The following is a 16,388-nucleotide window of genomic DNA, read 5'->3' as shown; positions in this document are numbered from 1 at the left end:
TTTATGCCTAAAAGAGCAGTGAGAATTCCCTTTTCCCTGGCTAGGAGCGCAAGAGAGCCCTGGAAGCGGAGCGGCAGGCCCGGGTGGAGGAGCTGCTGATGAAGAGGAAGGAGCAGGAAGCACGGATTGAGCAGCAGAGGCAAGAGAAGGAAAAAGCACGAGAAGATGCAGCACGGGAGAGGGCCAGGTAACTTTGCAATGGTTTCTTTGGTTCCCTTCACCATTCTCCTCCACAGCAAACTGCACCTTTTCTGTAACAGCAGTACCTTCCTGGCTTGTCAGGCTTAGGATTTTAAAAAGTAGCATTAATAATGATTCTTGATGAATGGCTTGAAGGAGAAATCAGGTGAGTCATCATAAATTCTGTTGTATATTTTTGTGTTCCTTACATACATGCACAACAGAAGTTGTAAGGCTGTATTTTATTATATTCATCTTAGTTTTATTGCTGACCAGACCTTGTAATAATTTGTCTTTTTCACATTTCACCTTAGTTTTTAGAGGAAACAAGATTAATGTACCCATGTTCTCCATTTCCTCCACTCTCCAGAAACTTTTGGACTTCCTGGCATCAATTTCATGTTGTTGCACACACCAGAGATTACATTTATGAAGCACACAGCCAGGAAATCAGGCTTGATTAATTCTGCTGCCTGTGAACTACTTGAGATAGATATATATATATATATATATATATATATATATATATATATATCTGTTACCTGAGTTGCTTTTTGTTGTTTTTCTTTTCTACTGAACCATCTTCAACTTAATTTTTGGGTTTTCTTGTTCTGCATTCCAAACATAAATATGTCAATATTATTCATGCTTTACATTGATACAAATTCTCCCTATACTTGTTATCTTTTGGTTAGAGATCGAGAAGAGAGGTTGGCAGCTCTTACTGCAGCTCAGCAAGAAGCCATGGAAGAACTGCAGAAGAAGATTCAGTTGAAGGTATAAAAAGGATACATTAGTTGAAAAATACATCACTATTTCTTTGCACAGTTCAATTCCATTTGCTGTCCTTCAATGTGTTTTCTCTTCATTACTTTGTTTATTTTCCATTCAGCATGATGAAAGTATTAGAAGGCACATGGAACAAATTGAACAGAGAAAAGAGAAAGCAGCTGAACTCAGTAGTGGAAGACATGCTAATACTGACTATGCACCAAAGCTCACACCGTATGAGCGAAAGAAGCAGTGCTCATTGTGCAATGTCATGGTGAGTTGGGCAGAGGGGATACTGCTGGAATTGCAAGGCCAATCCAAGCCATGAAGTTACAAGTTCTGCTTCACTCACTTGCACATTTACTGTATCCCTGCTTTGCTTTTGTGAAAAATGCATCTTGTTCTTCTGTCTATAAATCAGGTGGGTTAGGGAAGATTAAAAGAGCTGTAGAGTTGTGGGTAGAATGGAGAATTGCCAGTGCTCAGTTATTGGCTGTCTCTGCTGAGAGAAGCAAGAACTCAGGAGCATCAGATGGAAGAAGGTAATTGAAAGATTTAAAGCAAAGTAAAGGATGTAGTCCTTTACATAGCAGGCAGCTGAACTGGGAACACCTTTTTCTAAGATGCTGTGGATATTTGAATTTACTGTGAGTTCAGGGGCTAATTGGTTAAGTGTCATTGTACTGAAATTCACAGAGAAACCACATCAAGTTCTTGAATTGTGTTTGGTTGGATGCTTAGAAGTGTCAGACAGAAAAGGAGTGTTCACTTTGTCTTCACTCTTCCTTTGATGTCTGATTTTTTGGTCACTGTTGGAAGCCAGTGACATTGCTTGTCAGTGTCCCAACCTCAGCAGGGGCTCTCTGCCTGTGCCTGCCCTCCCTGTCCCAGGAATGGTGGGGGAGAGAAGCCACGCAGCCACTGGGCCAGAGATGAGAGATCTCTTATTGATAACTGTTTTTACTGCTTTGCAGAGAATGCATTATTGGAGCCTTATATGCCACTGAGCATTATTTCTTTTCAATTGCTGCATTAAGCAAGATTGCATGGGATCACCTCAGGCAGTGCTGGAACAGAAACTCAAGCTCAGCAGGCTGGAGTCTTGTGTACTCACTCATCATGCATTTCAGAATGAAACTCCAATATATGAAATTAGATCGAAGTGAAAATAAGAGGACAGCCTAACGTATTTTTTAATCTATTACTACACTGCTGGCCAGCAAATCATTCTATAATTTACTGTTAAATCCTGCATAAAAGATATTTATGTAAATTAGATTGAGAAGTAAAGTACTGTGCTTGAATTTCTGAACATACCCCTGATAAATTGACATATTTTTATTATGTTTGAAGTACTGTTATTTATACATTATGGCATTTGCAGAGGAAAAATAACTATTAAATTATTGTCATTACAGATTTCATCAGAAGTGTATCTTTTCAGCCACATTAAAGGGAAGAAACACCAACAAGCTGTGAGAGAAAACAGCAGTATACAAGGACGAGAGCTTTCAGATGAAGAAGTGGTAAGTTTTGTATTGTTTTTCTGTATTACTTCTGGTTTTAAATGCCATTCAGCTGAGTAGCCTATGAAAGTCTTGAGAAAGGAGTTCAGCAGAACTGTTTCTGTTAGCATGGGAGTCATAGCAGGCTACCAATGAAAAGCAGTGAAAGGAACATTCACATACTGGAGGCAATTGCCATTTGAAGTTGATGTGACTGACTGCTTTTCTGTTAATCAAAGGCATTTTTTATGTCACTACATTTTTCTTCTCATCCTAAAAATCTTACACATTACAGTTGTCACCATCCTGCTATTGTCTTTGCTTCTTGTTGCTTAAAATCCCTTAGTCCTTTTGTAGGTGAGCAGATGTGCTTATACTGTGCATCAAGTGTAAATGCTGAAAACAATAGTGCTAAATTAGTTCAAAATGTAAGATATAAAACATTTTGGAAGTATTAATATTGCGAAGAAGAAAAATAGTTTTTCAGTAGCTTCTTTAGAAGAGTTGGCATTTAGGGTGATTTTGAGGAAGCATTGAGGACATTTTATATTATACTAAGAGACTACTCTTTTTTAGAAAAGACATCTGCATAGTTGTCTCATTTAATTTTTCGTTGCTGCTGCCAGAATTCAACTACAGTATTAAGTCAAGGCTTTTTCTATGAGAATTTGGGTTCTGCCACATCCAAAAAATTTGTGAATTGTATTATATCTGTCAGGTGTTAGGAGGAAATAGTGTGCAAGCCAGTTCTTCAGCACTGATTCAGACTGAACTTAATTGTGTTTGGAAATCTCTTTCCAGCCAGGCTGATTCAGATGACACTGTCCAGTAGTTCAGATTTTTCACTTTTCTTCACAGTTCTTTTACTATTTTTTTTTTACTGAAATCTCCTCTTTTCAGCTTCTTATGTCTGGTTGTAATGTGTTTTCCTTTTTAAAAAGCTTTGGAGAGTTAGGTCTCTGAAGTACTGAAATGCACAGAGGTGTGGTTATCACTGAAGAAGCAGAAAAATGTAACTGGAGAGGCACAGTAGTCTGGAGGAATAAATATTTGTGGAGTTGGATGTTCCTGCCCCTTCCCAGCTGTAATGAAAGGACATAAACTGGTTTGTCAGTTTCTTTTTTCCTCTTGGATAGTGCTTAGTGGGAGTTGTGTGGTTTTGGATTTGGATTTTAGGTGCCTTTAGGCTTACCTAGTGTAGGTAGGTGAGAAATCTCCATACTGCACCTGTTTTCCTGGAAATACCAGCTGTGAGATTTCCCAGAATCTGTCCTGTTGAGGGCAGTCCCCTGTATTGACTGACATCTTCTTGGATCTCTCTGGCCTTTACTGGTACCTGTCTGGCCACTGGTGACCGAAGTGTGGTTATTGCTGGGCAGCTGGCTCAGAGGAATCTGAAGGAAAACAGTGAACTGGATTTCCTTGTGACTGGGTGTTACATGCTCTCCACATCTAATTTGATAGCTGAACAATTCCAGTTTCTGGAGAATGGGATTGGGTACTGACAGCTGCTTTTGCATCCAGCTGGTGAAAGAGAAGTTCCACTAGAGGGCACAAAGATCCTGATTTTTGTGTCTAAATCCAGGGTTTCTCAGCAAAACATTTTGATGAGAACTTAAGACCTAGGTGAAGGTTAAATATATATGTTCCTTGAATAAAACATGTTACAGGAGAGAAAGGAGAGAACAATTTTAACTTGATCTTACGATAGCAGGTTCCAATATCCTTATTCAGGATGGTGCATAGTATTTGACACACTGGCAGTGTATGGAGGCTTCCATTGTTAGGAACTTTATATATTATTTATGCCTGTATTTCAGTTAGTCCAAGTATAAAATTCTGAACTATATTATCATAACCTGAAATTTCCTAGGTCTGAGGCCTTCTCTGCTTTTTATTACTTTTTTTTTTTTCCCCAGAGAGCGGTAATAAGACACTCATTATAGATCTGGGCAGTGTAAAGTAAGAAAGCAGTTTTACTAATCAGAGCAATCTGCTTTGTGTATCCCTTTATTCACAACTAAAACATTCAGTAACTTCCCAAGTTTTGAAATACTTGAGAAAAAAAAATCCAAAATATTTTACAGCAGTGAACCCATATTCCAGGGAAGCTTTGTAATAGTCATAGTTAGTTACTTATCAAGGTTTTCAATTTTTTAGTCAGTGAAGGTAACTCTAGTGAGAACACCCTTGTGCTACTTAAAGTTATTACTTGTCATCTGTGATGTCTTTAGATTATATATGTCTTGTCTGTGACCCTTCTTCTTTGACATAAAAGATCTTATTTATATCACCTTTGACCTAATAAAATTTCACCTTTAACCTTATGCACTTGACACCTCACATAACTTACTCTTGATCTTTGACTCATTTTGTGTTCAGCCTGTTCAGTATATTAGGTAGCTGCCTGGAAAGAAAGCTTTTATAAAACTCTAATCTGATCATAGAATTTCTTTACTTTTACTTGAGAAATCATAGGATTTAAAATACTTAAATTTTGTCCATATTGGTACCTCAGATTTAGGTATCTCCTCAAGACTTTGGAAACTGATTTAAACAAATGATTATATATTTTCTCTTCACACAGTAAGGATTTTTCTTTGTTGATTTGACTGTAAGCAAAAAGTTTTAGCTTCTTAATGGTCATGCACACTGATTCCTCTAGGCCAGGTGGGTGGTGGGAGTTGATCATACCACAAACAAAAAGATGTATTCTAGGGTTATTCTCTTTGCTGTAGTGTCTAAAACCTCTGTAATTTTAGAGACATTTTCAGAGGTAAAGCAGACTTTATGTTGGAGCAGTGTCCCACTGGCTTGGCATTAAGTGCTTATTGTGCTTAATTCCAGCATGTCTGGTGCAGGAGCTGACAGTTGGGATTAAACCATCAGGAAGGTGAATTCATTTGTGGAGGTGAAATGCACAAAGAGAATAGTTTTGCTATGAATGAAGATAAAAAATGAAGAAGCATGAAGTTCTTTCTCAGATTGTGTGGCAGCTTCACTGCGTGTCAGCCTTTTGGGTTTTCTGCATTTGGGGCTTTATTAGTCTGCAGCTGAAACAGCTGTAGCTTTATCTTACAGTAAATAGCTCTTGGTTTTCTAACAGTGGTTATCCTGTAAAAGCAAATTAAGTTCTGTTCACACTGGTTACCTCCTTTGTAACTTTGCTTTTGTCTAGCCTCTTACAGATACATTAATTCACCTAGGTGGTAAAACTTGCAGCAGGCTTCAAGTCACTTCAGTGTATTTCTGAAGCTTTCAATGCTGCCACTGCCCCACATCATTTCAGCATTATCTCCAGTGCAGTAAGAGCGTCCTGCCTTACATTATCTCTCTGCTTAAGTGCCTGGCTGCTTCCATCAAACTCTCAGCTTCGCCTGCTTTTGCACTGCCATTTTCTGTGCTATTGATTTCCCGTCCCCTCTCTCAACATCCACGTTGCTTTTAGTTCAGCAAAAGATGTAAACAGTGTAAGCAATTTGCTTTCATTGACTTCACTGGAATCAATTAGTATGTTGGTAGTCCTCACTAATTGCTTTGCTGAATTAAAGCCTGTGTGACACAAAGGCCTCACTGAAAAGGTGCCTGCAAAAGCCATAGGACAACACCTGGTGATTTCATTAGGCTGAAGAGTCTCTGCAAGGACCTTGTAGATCTCTTTTCTCCCACTTGTAGCTCCTACAGATTCACCTTTATGCTCCTCTGCCTTCCCTTTTGCCTTTGCCTTTCTTGTCTCTCCTGGTTTGTTTGGAGAATTGCACCCAAGAGCTCCCTTTGAACCATTGTCCCAGCTCATTCTCTATCTCCTGGTGTTTAAATACCATGGTTTAAAGGTACTTTCAGAATATAAATCATGTCATTCCATGTGGTCTATTAATGTTTCTAATAAATTAAAAGCTCTTCTAAAACCTAGATGCAATAGATAACTTTTCAGGGTTTGGTTAATTTATATAGGCTGCATGCTACAGTTTTATGTATTCCAGAGAAGGATGGAGGGATATTTATGAACTGTTGTTTGCATTTGTGAAAAATGTGCTTTTTTTATCAGGAGAGAAAACTGATTCTATTGTCATTATATAAAGGCAACAAAGAACTTCTAAGAGGTGTATTTAGATCAAATGAGAACATAATCCCATGATGGAGCAGAGAGGTGATTGTTGTCTGAAGACTGACAGCGTTAAAATGTGAGGATTTATATAAAGACCCGGTTGGTTGAGCCCACCCACGTTCCTTTAGAAAAAGCTGCTGGCCAGTGACTAAAGCTCCCTGTGGAGTGTGGCTGCCCAGCTGGCTGGGGCTGCAGTGGGAGCCTGTCCTGGCCCAGCTCTGATTTACAGAGTGCCTCCTGTGCTGGCAGCTGCACTGGGTACAGCACCAGCCCTGGCAGGGTAATGCTGGGAGCCTTGAGCAGAGCTGGGCTGGTACCTGTGCTGTGCCAGCCGGGTGAGCTTTACAGCTAGCACCACACACAGGCAGAGCTTGTGTCCACAGCACTTGGAAGTTCTAAAAGATTTTGAGATTTGAGGAGTGAGGAGTTGTTTTTCTGAAAGAAATTGAGCTGCTTTCCTAGAGGTGTATGCTGCTTCCATTATTTCTTGCAGAGGAAATTACTAAGGGAAAAAGATGTGAGGATAGTTTAATGTCTGACCCTTGCTGCTCTTCATCTGTATTTACAAGGAGATTTCTTGTCTAGACACATGGTGGTGCCAGGATTTTGCTAATTTTTTTTTCAATACACTATGTTTTCATTACAATTAAATTATATATAGCTATTGTTTAATTGCTTTAGCCTTCACAGTATTGAAAAAATGCTTTCATTTTCCTTTCTGAATCAGTGTTTTCATGTTCTTGTATTTAAATTAATAACAGTGTTTTATGAACTCCTTTGGTAGCCTGTCTAAAAGATATGGTCACATTTTTAGTTTCATCTAATAGAGGAGTTTGAGGTGTTTATACCTGTGGGTATGTGGCTTTTAAAAATCTTTTCTATTCTGGAGCATTCATATGTATGTTACATGTCTGTGTTTATTCATACAATCAGTCTGGTTTGGGGTGGAAGGGATCTTAAAGCTCCTCCAGTGCCACCCCTGCCATGGGCAGGGACACATTCCACTCTCCCAGTGTGCTCCAAGCCCCTGGACACTTCCTGGCCGGGCCTGGACACTTCCAGGGATCCAGGGGCAGCCACAGCTCTGGTCAGTGTGTCCAGAACACTCTTGCCCTGGTGTTTGCCCTTCATCTCTTTTGGCATTTGGCTGCTTCATTATGACCATTAGAGCACACAGAGATGATCCTGACCCAGCTCTGGTGGTACTGCAGCCATTTCTGGACAGTATGGTGGTGCATGTGATTTGGTCATATGTAGAAAAATATTCCTGTTTGCTTTGTCCACAGACTTCATAGTAAGTTCATTTTTTTTCTTGGCATCTGATTATAGTTCTCCAACAGTAGCCCATTTTTCTTCCCTGTTGCTCAGGGGAAAGAATCTGTAAATCACTTGCAAATGAGAACTCCCCATCCCAGTAAAGCCTCAGGTTCTGGTTGAGTTGGCTTTACTCATTCTTTTTTTTTTTTTTTTTTTTTTCCTGAGGAAGGAAGGATTTTTTTTTTAGAGCAGAGTTTTGTGTTGCTAGAGGAGTGGAATTACACCAGGCATTTGTGGTCCATTTTTGTTTATGGAGATTTCATACCTTGTGGATACCTGTGGTCCTTTCAGCCCAGGAGCTCTGGCCTTGTCGTTCTGCTGTGAATACTTCTGTCCTAGAAGACATTGTCATGAAAAATCAATGATTATAAAGTCTAATCCATGTTGCAGCTTGCAGAAGGTCTCTCAGTACCCCATACATCAATTCTAGTTTTTTGTACTTTGCATAGCAATAGCTTCTTACCTTCAATTTATTATAAAATGTTGTTTTTCTTGGCATAAGTGTATATGATTAATTGTTTATTGGCTGTGCCTTTAATTTTGATAGATCACTGCCAGCAGCTGCACCCTTCCTGGTTTTGGCTTGGATACCTTGAATATTCACAGCCAGTAAAAAAAACTACTTCTGGCAGACCCAACTGCACTCTGATCCCCCCCTTTCTCTCAGCTGTCCTTGCAGCAAGATGATAATGTCAATTATTCCAGCTTTCCTCCCTCACCTGCAGGGATGCTTTCCATGGCCAGGATGCAAAATTCTCATCCCCACAGAAGAGACATCTTTACTTTGCCTTCTCTTCCCACATTTTGGAGTGACAAGTGGGAATGATACTAAAAAGATGAAGAAATACTTGAAGCTTCTATTAAGAATATTATTTGTTATTTATCTTAGTGGCAGACTGTTGTGTCATTGAATCTATGGACAAGCAAGGTGACTGAAAGTGCAGCCACTATTAGCAGTAAAAATAGTTTTTAGTTTGGGCATACTAAAAAGGATTAGTCCCTCATGGAAAAAAACCCTAAATCCCAGATGTCAAGGAAAACCTAGTTATACAGTGAAAGGTCACTGTTCAGTGAATGCTGAATGAATAATACAGGTTTTTTAATGGTCTCAACTCATCTTCTCAAGCATAGAAAATGAATAATTCTTCTAGCATATAAATGTGAATAGTTAAAATCTTGATTTTGAGAAAATATTTGAATAGTCATTGCTTTATGACCTGTTCTTATACATGTTGCACCTCTAGTAACACTTGTTAACTCATACTGTTATTTCTTTCTATGAGTGTTCATATTTTGGAGTGGATCATCACTTGTGGTCCTATAATAGTATTTGATCTCTTTATGATTAAGAATTACTGATCATTTGTGTTTTAGGCTGTCATTGTTTAAAATTGAAGTGTGCTTTTGATATAACTCATAGTCTGCTTCAGCATCTGTTTTCCATATTAAATATTGTCCTAGGTTATGAGGCAAAAATAAAATAGTGAGGAGTTCAGTTGAAGCATGTAGTAAAATCATGAACAAATATTCCTGTGGTAATATGATTTAGAATTGAACCTTAAAAAAACCCTTCAAAACCTGGCAAATATATCCTTTAAATGATTATATACACAAGTAAGAAACCATTATTCCTGACATTGGTAATAAATAGTGAAAACATTTTTTAATGATTTTCTGCAGTTACACAGGATATTGTTTATTTTGAAACAGGTAGAGATGTAAATCCAAAAGATATATGTAGGCTTCAGAATAGTTACCTATTGATTTGCTAGAATATATATACCTTACCTTTATGGAAAATACTCAGTTTGATATATGTTTTTTATATTAAAATGGTAAATGAATGACAGCTATTATTATGTGATATAAGTTACTACAGGTAGTTCTTTATAGACTTCCTCATGTTTATATTTTAATTCTGATGTGAGAGGGCATGTAACAAGTGTTTGGAAGTTCTGAAGACTGACTTTAGGTAAACAGATGTTTTTCAAGTTGCCTTGGTCTGCAGAATTGGGTTAGAACACTTATGAGAATGCCTTCTCTTTCAGAACTTGAGGATTCAAGGTTGGAAAGAATACAAAAATAACAGAATAACCAGCCTTACAGTATTCTGGCATCTCTGCTTCAGTTCTGGCCAGAATCCAGAAATGTAGAAGGGAATGAAAATGAAAAAATAACAGAGGGAAAAAGCCCTATAAACTCTTGAGATTCAGCAGGGTCATTTTGGCTTAGTTTTTTTGGGTGAAAGTCCAATAACCAGGAAGGTTTTCCACATCTGTGACTTGATCAGTTTATAAATGATGGAGCCCAGGTAAGGAGCCCTGGCTCCCACCCTTGGGTGACCATGGCACTACCAGGCCTTGCCCTGCCCTGTGCTGGACAGAGGCTGCAGTGCTGCCACCCTGAGCTTGGAGTAGGTGCCAGGAGCTCCCAGGTACACTGGCTGCTGCTCCTGGCTTCTCCTGAGGATTCCAGAGCCTCCTGGCCCTGCCTGTGGTGGGGGGAACAGTGTGTTTCGGGGGGAGGGCCAGGGATAACACAGAGCATCTGCAGCTGGGGCTGCCCTGCACCACCACAGCCAGGCTCTCCTTCCCTTCTTGGCTTTGCTGCAATATTGTCCTGCCTATGCAGGCATGCCCCAGGCAGAATTCATAAAAAGGCAACACTTACTTATACAGAAAGGAACAGGAAATAAGTTTTTGTGTTAAGGTTACCTCTAATTTTAGAAGGAAGGAATTTTGTAAGGAAGAATTCCATTTGGTACACTTCACAATTTAATAAAATTCCTATTTAATATTTTCTGAGTAGTGAAATGAATAGTAGCTTATATTTAATAGAGAGCCAAGAAGTGCCATAGTCAAAAAGATGGGGTAGGAACATAATTTTGCAGTTGTGTTCTGGTTTGATAAATACATATCCAAGGTTTCATCTGCCCAGGACAGATCCATGGATGCTCTTGCTGTAATTAGGACACTAAATGGGGAGGGCTGCTGAAGAGCTGTGAATGGCTATTGTAGGAAGAGGATGTCAAATGGGAAATTTCTTGTCCAGCTGTTGTATTTTATAGAGATTACTGAGGTTTAGAATACAGTTTAAGTTCCTCATCCAAGCAGAAGTGGACCCTGCTCAGTTATATAGTGTTTCAGCATTTTGTAGCATTTGCTGCACTGAACATGGAAAACTTTGCAATTATGTTTGTTCTGGAGTCTGAAAAAAATTACTTTTATTTCAGGAGATATTGATTATAATGCTGTTATCCTTGTAGTGTAAACATGTCATATAAGAAACAGAGAAAATGTTGGTTATAAGAAGTGCCTCGTCAGCTGAAATTATCAACTTCAAGATATGAGATTAACAGGGTAGATTTTCTGGTACAGGCAGTTGAAGTGGACTAGGCAATAACCAGCAAGAGTGTGACTTCAGGGGTGACTAGCTTGAGCTGTAATGGTTTTGGCAACTCAATTTCTCGTGTAGTTTGTAGATGAGGCCCATTTGTTGCATTTGGAAAGTTTCAGGATTTTCAATGACTTGACTAAAAGAATAGTTGAGAATGGAGGGAGACAGAAGGAATAGCAGGCGTTTTTGTAAATAATCTAATTTCTGTCTGCTTTGTGGTGACTGCAGTTTTATGTGGGCATTTAATAGTAGTCTTTATCACCTTGTTTATAAATAAAGTATTGACACTTTTACAGATATTTATGTCAGTTGTTCTAGAAATTACTTCAGTGCTCCATAAAAAATTAGAGGTTCTATGGTGTTGTCCAATAACAACATGTGTCTGTACAAAATGCCATTAAATATCACATGGTGGATGTTTACTACCTTACTTATACTTCATGGCTTTTTCAGGTGGAGACTGAGGGTCCCCCCTGAGAGGGGTACAGGATACCTTGGGATTTTTAACAGTAGTCCTTAGCTTTGGAGAATGCATGGAAATAACACTGGAGAGAAAGAGCAGGAGTATTTCCAGTCTAATGGGTCACTGAGCCATCATCACATGAGCAGAGAGGAACATATACAGGTGATCATGAGGAAATCCATGTCAGCATTCTCTTCATGTTTCTTTATTTTGCAGCTGTACATCCCAGCACAGAACAGTGTCTGCCCTTTGTGGCACAGATTCTGCCACCTTCATGAAAGCTGAGACCTTACTTTGTGATATTCCTGATCTCAGCTGTGCAGCTCAGAGGACGAGTATCAAGTATGAAAAATGATGGCAGAAATCTGTTATGGAATGACCATTGTAGCTGGCTCTGGATTAATCTTGAGATAAAAAGGTGTTCTGGTAGGACAGAAGCAGCAAAATTAGTATGTTGTACATAAGCTTTTAAAACAGAGCTTCAGAGAAATTGTGCAGCTAAAACTGTTATGGCTGAAACTGAAACTGCACTGAACATTTTTGGTAGGGCTGAATACAGGTTTTAATGACAGAAGTTTCCATTAAAAAAGATCCTCTGTTTAATAATGTATTGCATTTATGGCCTAAATGGCCTAAATTCTCCAAAGATCTGGTGGTTTACCAGTACCTGAGGATTTGGGGCCAGAATGTGCTCAGCCGAGCACAGGACCAGACCAGTGATGACCCTTCATGTTGCCATAAGGAGAAACCCAGAATGCTTTAAGGGAAATAATAAATTAATTTAGTCTCAGAAATTCTGACTGCACTTAGCATTTACTTATATAAAAAAATAATTTAAAAAAAGGTGAAAGGCTTTCAGGAAGAAGTGTCCAGATTACCCAGTTATCCTGCATTACATTTATTAGAAATATTGATGAGATTCATTCTTACTTAAATGAAAGGATCACAAAAGTTTTCTTTGGAAACAGTGCCTCACTCCCTTTTATGCTCTGATGGTTATTTTTGTGGCTTGTTCACCTGCCCAGCTACGGGTGTACAGGCAAAATTACTCATGAGTTTAATTATTTAAAGGATTGGACTTCCTGCACTTCAGTGTTACTTACTGGATTCTGAAACCTTAATTTTTTCAGGTAACTCGTGGGAGCTCAATAAAACACGGGGATAAATATTTTTCCCCTGCTCTGGAGGGTGATGTAGCAGCAGCCCTCCTCAGGTGCCAGTTGTCACCCAATTCCAAGCTATTTGTTATTCTTGTTTCACACCTGAATGGTGTCGATCTGCCCATGGTGATAATCCCACACTTTGATCTGTACCTTCAGAAAGTGATTGTTTTTGTGACACGAGGTATTATTACTCTGGTCTGACTTTAATGAGCTGTATGGATGAAGTCTGATATTAATCCTCACTGCTCTGTGTGAAAGCTGAGAACGCTGAGAACCATCGTGCTCGAGTTCCTGTGAACAAATGTGTGCAACCATCGTGGGTGCTCTCCTGGCTCCACAGCCTGGGGCATGAATGTGCTTGTTGAACCCTACAGTTCTCTTCAAGTCAGCAGCTAATCACAGATAAGATGATGAAAAAAGACATGATCATCTGTACAGGGGGTGCAAAGTGTCATCTCCTTGCTTTATGCCCAGCAAAAGTGTGACCCTGTGGTGTCAGCTGCCCTGGTGTGGCTGCACAGCAGCCTGGCTGCCTCTGGTGTAGCGTGGTGGCCATAGCAGAGTGCAGTGGGAACTTTATTCAACTCTGCTGTCACTTTGGAGCAATAACAGTTTGAAGATGTGATGAGCCAGAATCCCAGTAGCACTGTTAAACAAAGATGTAGAAGTACAGTGATAGCCCTGGACAGTTTTGTGAGTTACAGGTGCTGCATCTCACTGGAGAGACCTGACATAGCTCCTGGAGGTGCTGGGCTGTACCCTTTGGAAAACAGGGATGTTCATACCAAATCCCATGGAAATAATTCACAGATATCTTTCTCATTAGATGTCACAGGATCAGTACCCTGAAGCATGGTAGCAAAGCAGCAGTGCCATGGTCCGTTCTGAGGAAGTCCTTTCTTTTCTTAACATTGTCAAACTCCAGACCTCCTGTTTCCTGTGCAATTTGAACCTAAGGACTGGATTTCTGGTTTTGAAAAGAAAATTAGCGGAAAAGGTATTTTTAAGTGGGTGTTGAGGAATACATCTCTCTGAGGAGACAAAATTGAGGTGGGGCTTCATAACCAGGATGGAGATGGTTTGTTCTGCACTGCAGCAGCTTGGTGGAGAACTAACTCACTGCAATGCACTCATTCTCCAAGGACACAGCCTCTGGAGATACCCTGAGAAGGTTTTCTTTTAAACACTTCTTGCTAAAACTAAATGGAGAATAATGAGGGCAGGGCAAACGCCTACAAAAGTTGTTAAAATTACCTTTCAAGTGACTGTAGCAATCCGTAGCAATGTGTATGGTTTGAACAACTCAGACAATTCACTGAGGAAAACTGTTCAGGTGTGCTGGGACTTACCCAAGGTAGGCAGAGGAGCAAAGGGAAAATCAACATTACTTCTAGAATGTGCCTAGAGGATCGGATTGGATTTCTTATGTCCTGTACTCATTCAGTAGAATTAGATCTACTAATTCAGTATTCATTTTGCATTCCTATGATTTAAAATAGATATTTCATTTACTGTTTCCACCAGATATATATTCCTAGGTTATATCATGCAGCACTACTTTCCAAAAACTAAATGGTCTTTTTCCAGGAAATTTCACTGAGATTTATTTTGTTTTCAACAGGCGCAGTATTTTCCTGAATCAGTGAAAGAAAATATAGTTTGTTTTCTGGAAAATACTGCCTATAATTTTTTTTAGCACTTCACCTTTTACTTTGAATTTTAAGGGTACTTACTGAAAGGGATGGAATAACCACATTTGATTGTGGCCATAATAATATTCAAGGATAAATTATCCTAATAAGCTGTGGTGATCTGTACTTTTTAATAAAAAAACAGATACAAGCCTCAGTGTAGTAAAAATTGTATAAATACATTCTAGTAATGGGCATTGAACTGGTTGTTTAGCATTTCTTCTATGTGGAACTGAAATTTTGCCAATATTTTGCCTAAATTCAAATTTTTTAATGTGACAGAAAAAGTAATAGTCCTATTAATAAATTGTAACATTATAAGTAGTGAATAGTAAAATGCATGTCCATACTTGTTAGGTAACAATTTCTTGAAATGAAGGCACAGTATTTCTTGTTCTGCTTTTAATAATTTTTCTCCCTTTTTAGAAAATACACAGCTTGTTCTCTCCAGTGTGAAATAATGTGTTTCCCAAGATTTATTTTCAGATTTGGATTCATTTTCATAACCTTCAGTTAAATATTTACCACTGTTTTTTTCCTTGCAAGATCATCTGTGAGCTCCATCACATAGTATAGCATTAAATACAATTTCAATATTTTCTGCAGGAGCATCTGTCATTAAAAAAGTACATTGTGGACATTGTGATTGAGAGTTCTGTTCCTGTGGAACCATTAAAAGATGGAGAGGAGAAACAGAAAATTAAAAAGAAGGCCAAAAAACTAAAGGCACGGATGAACTCCAGGTAGTACCAATTTATTTTTATTTTTTCTTCTCTGAGTTTTGTACTAAACTTTACCTTCTGTCCTCTAGTCTGAGTGCAGTGGAAAGCTGAAAAAAATGTAAAGTTATTTGCTTTGGGAGTGTCTTGAAAATAACACTGATGAGCCTAATTTATGGCCACTTTCTCTGATTGAGGAAGAAAACTGAATATCGATCTGGAGCCCTTGGTTTCACCTGTTAAGAGCTTTTCTCATAATTGGATGCCAGTGCCCTGCCAAAACTGTAGCCTTCTCTAGCATACAATAGCATGTTTAAATTTGTGTAAACCATGCCTATTTTTCTTTCCAGCTATTGATTTTTAAATGAAGTAACAAAGAAAATCAATAGTAATCAACAAATAGAAGTCAGCCTGCTGTAGTGTCAAATCCCATGAGTAAATTTAATCATTTTTTGTTGCCTGTCACAACAAGAAGAAAGTTAAAAATGTCTTAAAGTGGAAGGTGAGTTGTCAGATGTGCAATTGGTTCTTGGTCTAAAAAGTGACATCTGCAAATCAGTGTGATGTGCAGGACATCATGATATCATGAACTGGCAGTGTCACTCTTCATGGCTGAATGGTCCCCAGATCAGGTTAATGCTCAGCTGAATATTGTAGCGTATTTTTGCATTTCTCTCTAAAAATACTTCTCAGCTAGGTAGGAGTCATTGTTACATATTTTCTCTGTCTTTTTAAGCAAGAAGGGTTTCAAATAAGAGAAAAAAGCTTGCACAGATTTTTAGAGCTACAGTAGAAGTGAGATGTTTTATTAACACCTAGCAGGCACATCAGCCTTCAAAACCACAACGCTCTTACAGTATATTATTGTTTCTGACTGCTCTTCTTTTTGGATGAGCATATCCACTAACTGAATATCACAGCTGGAGCTGGATAATGTTATTCAGATTTCTGGTTGCTCAGGATGCAGAGTTATTCATATGACCTGTTGATTTAATGCTGTTACTGGGTCCAGTTTTAATTATTTCTCCAGGGCTGCTTCTGTTGAATTTAGTCAAAGATTTGTCAGACCTTGGAA

The 16,388-nt window shown here is 38.8% G+C and overlaps 1 protein-coding gene across 3 annotated transcripts in view; it reads left to right on the top strand.

The window, feature by feature from the left end:
* The window catches only part of SCAPER (S-phase cyclin A associated protein in the ER), a 133,820-nt gene that overhangs the window by 38,497 nt on the left and 78,935 nt on the right, over positions 1-16,388 (top strand). For all 3 annotated transcript variants that reach the window (XM_014251020.2, XM_088063278.1, XM_088063279.1), the window contains exons 17-21: positions 45-187; positions 876-957; positions 1,073-1,225; positions 2,370-2,477; positions 15,201-15,337. In XM_014251020.2, coding sequence (XP_014106495.2) covers positions 45-187; positions 876-957; positions 1,073-1,225; positions 2,370-2,477; positions 15,201-15,337 — 623 coding nt within the window. The remainder of the gene's footprint in view (positions 1-44; positions 188-875; positions 958-1,072; positions 1,226-2,369; positions 2,478-15,200; positions 15,338-16,388) is intronic.

Source organism: Pseudopodoces humilis, chromosome 16, assembly GCF_049639895.1.
Source record: "Pseudopodoces humilis isolate 2021_Gansu_Grassland_sample_001 chromosome 16, ASM4963989v1, whole genome shotgun sequence".
Lineage (NCBI taxonomy): Eukaryota > Metazoa > Chordata > Aves > Passeriformes > Paridae > Pseudopodoces > Pseudopodoces humilis.
Note: the sequence above shows the minus strand (reverse complement) of the source record. Positions and strands in the feature narration are given on the sequence as shown.